A 7409-nucleotide genomic window follows, 5' to 3' on the forward strand; every position below is an offset into this window, starting at 1 on the left:
TTTTAAATTTTTTATTATTTTAATTTTCTTTTAGAAAATTTATTAAAAATAATATTATTAAAAAAAGTTGCGAATAAATCTGCAGTAGAAGTTATAAAATTTTAAAAAAATTAAAAAAAATCTAAATATTATAATAAATAATAAATAATAGTTATAAAATAATAGTTTTAATTTAGTTAGAATCTATTATGATATCTATAAAAAAAATAATATACTTAAAAAATTTAACTTATTACTAAAAAAAAGTATTTAGATAATTTAATATATAAATTAATTTATTATAATTATATTAATACTTTTTTTAATATATTTAATATATTTATATCTTATTATTAAAAAGATAAAAATATTATTTAGATATATAATATAAATAATATTAAGAATATTCTATAATATAAAATATATATAATTTTAAAAAAAAGTAGATATATTAGTTAAATCAAACAGTATTATTATATATTTAAAATAATTATAATATATATAAAATACAGTTTTCTATTTATTTTCTTTTTTAATATAAATTTAATAATAAGTATTTTAAATATTAATTTTACTAAAATATTTATATCTGATAAAACAATCTAAAATCTTAAAAATTAGAAGTAATAAATATTAATTTTTTATTCTAATTTTATTAAATCTATAGTAATTTATATATAATTACAGACTTTTATTTTTTTTAAATATAAAAAAAAATAAAAACTTTTATAAAACTTTTAAATAGATATATTTTTTTATTTACAATATTTTTATTAATATAATCTTTAAATATTAAAAGTTTTTTTTTTAAAAGAGAATAGATAGGTCCAAACAGAGATAATTTATTTTCAAAAAAATTAATAATATAATTTTTATTATAATACTCTAAAAAATTTTTAGATTAATTAAATAAAAAGATATTAGTAAATTCGACTAATTCTAATAAAATAGAATTATTTTAATAATATTCTAATAATTTATTATCTTTAAAAAGCTATAGTTTTTCTACCGTTTTAATAATAATATAAATATAAATATAATTTTGATAAGTTTTAATAAACTTCTAAAAAATTTAATTTATAAATTTTATTAAATTTAAACTATTATTACTTATTTTATTAAAAATAAGTAAATCTTATAATTAAATAAAATAATTATAGAAAATAATATAGAGACGTTCTGAAAAATAATAGTATAAAATTTAATAAAATAATATTATATTTTTTTAAATTAATAATATTTAGTAGAATGATCTATATATTATAGTTAGTAATAACAGTATAATTAATTATTTTCAGCTGAAATAAATATTTTAATAATTTTAAAAAAAATATTATTATATAAATTAAATACTAATTGAATTATATATTATATAATTATTAATATTAGTATAGATTTTTTTAATATAAAATATCTGTATTAATATTAATATCTTATCGGCGGTTTTTATTTTATAATATAAAATTAAAATAGAAAAATTAGTTTTAATTTATTTTATTTTTTTATATTATTTTTTTTAACTTACAGTTCTTAAATTCGAACTAATTTTTTTTTTAAAAATATTAATTAATAAAATGCTCAGTACTATTATATAAAAAATATTATAAAACTTTTCTAATTAGATTAGAATAATTAGTTTTAAAATTAAAAGATTAAAGATTTTTATAAAACTATAATTATTTTTATAATATATTAAATCCGTCGGATTCTTATTTATATTTTTACTATTATATATATAAATTTTAATAATAAATAATAAAAAATACTATTTTATTTTATTCTTCTGACAGTTGGTATATATATTTTTTGATATAATAACTAAAATTAAAAAACAGCTTTATAAAAAATATAATTATATTTTTTATTAATAATTTTAAAAAAGTATTGTTTTAAAATATTAAAATAAATATAAAATTTATAAAAATTTTAATTACTTTATTATCGAGCTTTTTTATAACTAACTTATTATATTAAATTTAAAAATAGCAGTATTTCGAATTAAAAAAAATATTAATAAAAAAAACTATAAATAATTAATATTTTTTTTTAATTTAATAGTAATTTTTTTAAAATAATAATACTATCTCTGCTGACAGATTATACTTATATAACTTATAATTTTAAAAATTTTATAATAATTATTATAAAATTTAAATAATATTTTTTAAAAATTATAATCTAAATTATAAAACTACTTCTGGTATTTTTATATTTTAAAAAAAATTCAAATTACAGAATATCTTTAATCTTAATATTTATTTTAAATTTATTTAAAAAAAAGTTTTTTATTATTAATTTAATATTAATTTAATATTATTATATTAAATTTTTTATTATAATTTAATAATTTATTTTTATAATTATTAATAATTTTATAATTAATTAATAGTATTTCTAACTACAGTAAGATTTTCTACCGAAGAATCTAATAATAAAAATAAAAATCTATTAATAATAGAAAAAAATTTCCGATTTTAAACTATTATTTAAATATAAAAATTATAGTAATATACTATATTTTATAGATAACTAAAAAAAAATTAGAATTATAAAAAATAAAAGAATTAGTTAGATATAAAATAGTAGCAGTCTGTTTATTTTAAGACTAATTCTTATTATTTTAAAAATTTAATAAAATCCTAGAAATTAAATATTAAAGAAGATCTGAATTATTAATATTATAACTATTATACAGAGAATATGTAGGTTGATTGTTGACAATCTGCTATAATTATAAGAATTATCTATAACAAAATTCTATTAAATTTTTTTATCCAAACTATAGTAAAAACACCGACTTTTATTTTAAATTTATAATAAAGAAAATATTAAATATACTGCTAATTTCAAATATAATAAAGCTAAAATAAAATTTTATTTTTATATATTATTAATTATATAATAATTTAATACTCTGCATTACTAGTATAGAGATTATAATTAATTATATAATATATAAAGAAAATAAATTATAATTAGTAATAATAATAACGATTTAAAAAGAATTATAGTAAATAAAAATTAATATATTATTTAATTACTTAGACTTATCAGTCTTAGTATTAGAAAAAGAAGATATTATATAAATATCAAAAAAAATAATAGAAATTATATATATAAAAAGAAAGCAGACTGATAATAAAAAAAATATATATAAAAAAAAAACTAAAAAAAGAAGAAGATAGTCTTTTTATATAATATTTTGTATATTATTTATTCATTTATAAAACTAATAGCTAAGTCTGATTATATTTCCGGAATTGATTGTATAAATAATATAAAAAAAGATTTTATTTATTAAAAAATCATAATATTTAATAGATAGAAAGAAATTATATAAAAAATTATATTAAATAAAATAGATTTTATTTATATATATACTGTCTACTAACCAGTTACGATATTATTTAAATTCAAAAACATTAAAATTTTAAACAATTATTTATATAAATAGAAGCTATAAAAGAAAGATAAAAAAACTTTTATTATAAAATTAATATTCTAATATAAAGTTCAGCTTCAAATATCAGTCAGTGTCTAAGACTTTATATATTGTATATTAAATTAATACTAGTTTAATATATATAAAAGAATTTCGTACGAATAGATAAAATAGCTCTTCAGCTATTTCTTCTTATTTTAAGACATGTTTCGATTAGCACAATCCATCCGCCCTGTAGAGTAGCTTAACCTGACCGTTATACCTTAACCTTAACCTGGCCATAACCTGGCGGTCAGATTAAAGTATAAAATCAGATTAACCGTCAGGTAGAACGGTTAACCGCGGTTAACCGTTCTACCTGCACTAGTTCTAAAAAGGCTAGTTAAGACAGAAATTAGATATAAATTAGACAGAATTAGACAGAAATAAACCAAAATCAGACCAAAATCAGGCAGCAGTATTCTGCCTCCTTTTACCGTCTTCCAAAATAAGCTTAGTTGCTGAGAAATTAGCCCCGCCGGTTAACCGCAGGTTAAGCCGGTCAGGAATATATATATTTTTATACCTGACCATAACCTGCGGTCAGGTATAAAAATCTTAATTAACCTGACCTGACCTGGCCGTTAGCCACTCTACCGCCCTGTAACAATTCTACTCTAAGGTTTTCCACAATTATATGAAAAACATATGAAGAATATATAAAAGAAAAAAATCAATAAATTCCTATTGAATAGAAATAATAGGATGAATAGAAGAAGATTGTTTAAGGTTATTTTCCCCGCTGAAGGATCACCGGAACTCGGAATTCCACTTCACGAACTGGTGAAACTGAGGCAGCGAACTGGTGAGCCTGAGGCTCCCAGCTGGCCATATGGTTGACAGATAGACTGTATATAATAAAAATAATTATAATATTTATAAATATAATTTCTAATTATAATCTGTTTCTAAAAATAGAAAATCTAATTTAATATAAATAATCGATATTTAAATATATAGATAGAGAGTATAATTATTTCTTATACTGGTCTAAAATTCCTGGAATACAGATGTTATATTTGTCTATAAGGTGATGAACTAAACAAGCAAGATCTAAAAGGATGTAGGCGATGCACTCTGGAGCGATTGTGATACCGTGCACTCAACGGCAAACGCGAAACACTTCATATACCAGGCATGACTTTGGAAGCTCAGCTCGATACAGTGTGGGGCCATTGGGATCCTTTCACAGGCCACCTTCGGACTTCGCGGAAAGGCCGCCTTGTACGCTTCAAGAGCCGTCGAAGAACAGGTCCAGAGGCCATCAAATTCACTCAAGCCATGTAGTAGCGGGACTGTGACTTTCATAGAATACTGCTTCCAGTAATTCAGCCAGGTCGTGTTGATATCCCGCAGCTCGCCACTGGGTACCGGTTCGTTCAATTGTTCGGTAAATTGTCGCATCTCTGGCGGTGCGAGCTTCATATGCGGTAGCTGCAACATGATGGCGTCCTTTGCTACTGCTTCGAAGTAAATGAGGTCGTCGTCTCCACTTAATAGATGTATCATATGGTCTTTGGGCCCTTCCACAAGCTCGCTGCCAATTCCAGAAGTAATAATACCTGCCAGCGGATATTTCTCAAGCCCGGTGTAACACCCAGCAGAGATTGTCGCGATCATTGCGCCGATAGAATGTGACAGCAGCACCATTGATGAGGCTTCTGCACGAGTTGCAAAAGCCTGCCACAATGCAGGAAGAATCGTTGAATTGAAGTACCTCCCTTGTGCTTGCGCATAAGTAGGTGCATTTTCGATGTTGGGGGCTGGCGTGCTTGCTCCGTAGCCAGGTCGGTCCAGTGCGATTACCGGGATGTTGAGACATGTTGAGAGTTCCAAGACAGACTGGGTGCCCTCTACATCAAAGTATCGGGCCCCATAGCTGCCACCCGGGATGCATACAATAAGTGGCCGATTCTGTAGTGATCTAGGATCTCTAGACGGGATGCTATAGCGACCGGATATGACGCCACTGCTTGATAGAGGGAGTTCGAAATATTCCATTGTTATTGATGTTATCTTGTAGTCTGTGAATGACAAGGAGGGACGAGTTGAAGAAGGGAAAGTCAAAAATATGCAGTTAGCAGTAGTATTATATACTAGTGAAGCGTGAGTCACGTTATCATCTCATCTGGGTTGAAGTGGAGATAAGTCGGCCACCGGAAGGCTTGTCATCCGATATAACAATCGGTAAAATTATTTTTGCCGTATTTCAATTTTATGGATCTATTAGTCGTTCCCTATATTCCTGCTGCAAATCTGGGTAGAGCCGTTAATTCCGGCCTTGAATTTAGTCAAATCCGTAATACCGACACTTGGTGGGTAGGCTATACAGATCTGTACCGGGATCCCATAACAAACATCGAGCCAATTCAACATGCCTCGGTCCGAACGAAAGAGGAATACCGTAGAAGCAGGAAAGGCCCATTTATCTTTGGCCGCTATATAAAGCCGGCTTGGGTTTAATTATAAGGCTTCAGGTGGAGCTTGAGGTAATTTTGCAACCCACTGCCCATATTAGACGAGTATCATGGGTTCGAAAGATTGTGCCCTTCGGGGGAACCCAAAGAACGTCATCTTAATGTAACATAGATCATTTTTTTCAGTCTATCCATACACTAGCCATGAAATTCTTGTTTTTGAATCATCCATATAGCCACTTCATACTCTCTTCCATCAGCCGCGCGCAGGATGCAGGGTCGTCCACGCCCGGCAAATCTGGCTTGATTGTGAAACCTCTCAGGCTAAGGACCCAGGAAATACACTTGTAGCTCTCCCGCCCTTCGACAGGCAGTGGCAACACGTTATCTGATGCGTACGGCAGCACTGGCGTTATCCAGTCTCGGTCATAAATTGCCTCCAGCGAAAGGAGTTTCCATCGGCCGGATACCCTCTCCAAACGTGAAATAAATCGCGTCACTGCAACGCAGTCGTAGCTCCGACCCCTATACGGAAAACGGATTGAGACTGATCCCGTGGACTCCGCGAGGGCTTTGTCACTCTCTAAGTGAATTTCCACCGGCGAGATGGTATGGATGGCGCCTGTACCACTGGTGGCCATGGCGCGAGAACCGGACACAAATCCATCAATATCACCCTGGTACCTATGGTATAGCCTGCATTAGAGATGGTGTACAATCTAGTTTTCCATGGCATTGCATTTCTCTGCATGGCGGCTTACCAGGTAATGTCGATGCGCGTCTTCGATGTATCCGGATGATAGCTGGACCGGAGCTTTGCCCATTGGTTTGTATCGCGGTAGTATCGCTCGCGGATGAGCAGCGATTGGATCTCGATTTTTGAAACAAGATCGTCCATTATGGAAGATTGCATTGAGAGCTGTCTGGAAATATAGTTTGCTGAGGACTTATAGTAAAATTCAAAAGTTTATGCAGCTGTGATGCACGCTGTAAACCAGCAGGCTCGTCAAATAAATACGAAGCGATTCAGCCCGACAACACTGACGGTCAGCCGCTTGGTCGGCACGGACGGAGATCCGGTTATCCAGCTGTTGCGCCTCCCGCACTAGTGGCCGGAACGGTTCGGTCCATGGCGTGCTCTCTCTCTCATGGGTGGTTCTAGGTTGGCATAATTATCAGAATACCATGACGAGGTTGGAAACTAATTAAAACAACCCCGTAATTCCGAACCCGAATGAGAACACCCTTGGTATTCGTGGACGCCTTTCTTGGCAGTATGCGGCACAGCTCTTTCTATTTTCCTTGTAGAATTCCCAGCTGATACAGCTGTTTCCCAGGAGCTTTTACGTAGGAAAGAACTGTGATCTGGAATTTCTAAACAATCCTGGTAAAGGCAAGCTGAAGGAAAAGATGTATCAGCGTGCACTGGTAGGCCACAAAAGGCTCTCGGCCCTGATCATAAAGAAACACGTGAAGTGTCCCGCGGGCTCCCCTATTTCCAGGCTCGAATGACACGACTTGACCCGTCAGGC

At 28.7% G+C, this 7409-nt stretch overlaps 2 protein-coding genes across 2 annotated transcripts; both read right to left on the minus strand.

Moving 5' to 3' along the window:
- Positions 1 to 4447: 4447 nt before the first annotated feature.
- Positions 4448 to 5508, minus strand: ASPACDRAFT_111440 (uncharacterized protein). Its single transcript, XM_020195555.1, has one exon. It carries the CDS (start codon positions 5459 to 5461, stop codon positions 4514 to 4516), a length of 948 nt encoding a protein of 315 aa, XP_020059914.1. The 5' UTR covers positions 5462 to 5508; the 3' UTR covers positions 4448 to 4513.
- Positions 5509 to 6060: 552 nt separating this feature from the next.
- ASPACDRAFT_111441 (uncharacterized protein) lies at positions 6061 to 6904 on the minus strand. The gene is made up of 2 exons (XM_020195556.1): positions 6639 to 6904; positions 6061 to 6561 (listed from the first exon to the last, which is right to left on the minus strand). The coding sequence occupies exons 1-2, from the start codon at positions 6773 to 6775 to the stop codon at positions 6102 to 6104; spliced, it is 597 nt and encodes a 198-aa protein (XP_020059915.1). The 5' UTR covers positions 6776 to 6904; the 3' UTR covers positions 6061 to 6101.
- Between the last annotated feature and the right edge of the window lie 505 nt (positions 6905 to 7409).

This window comes from Aspergillus aculeatus (assembly GCF_001890905.1).
Source record: "Aspergillus aculeatus ATCC 16872 unplaced genomic scaffold ASPACscaffold_2, whole genome shotgun sequence".
NCBI lineage: Eukaryota > Fungi > Ascomycota > Eurotiomycetes > Eurotiales > Aspergillaceae > Aspergillus > Aspergillus aculeatus.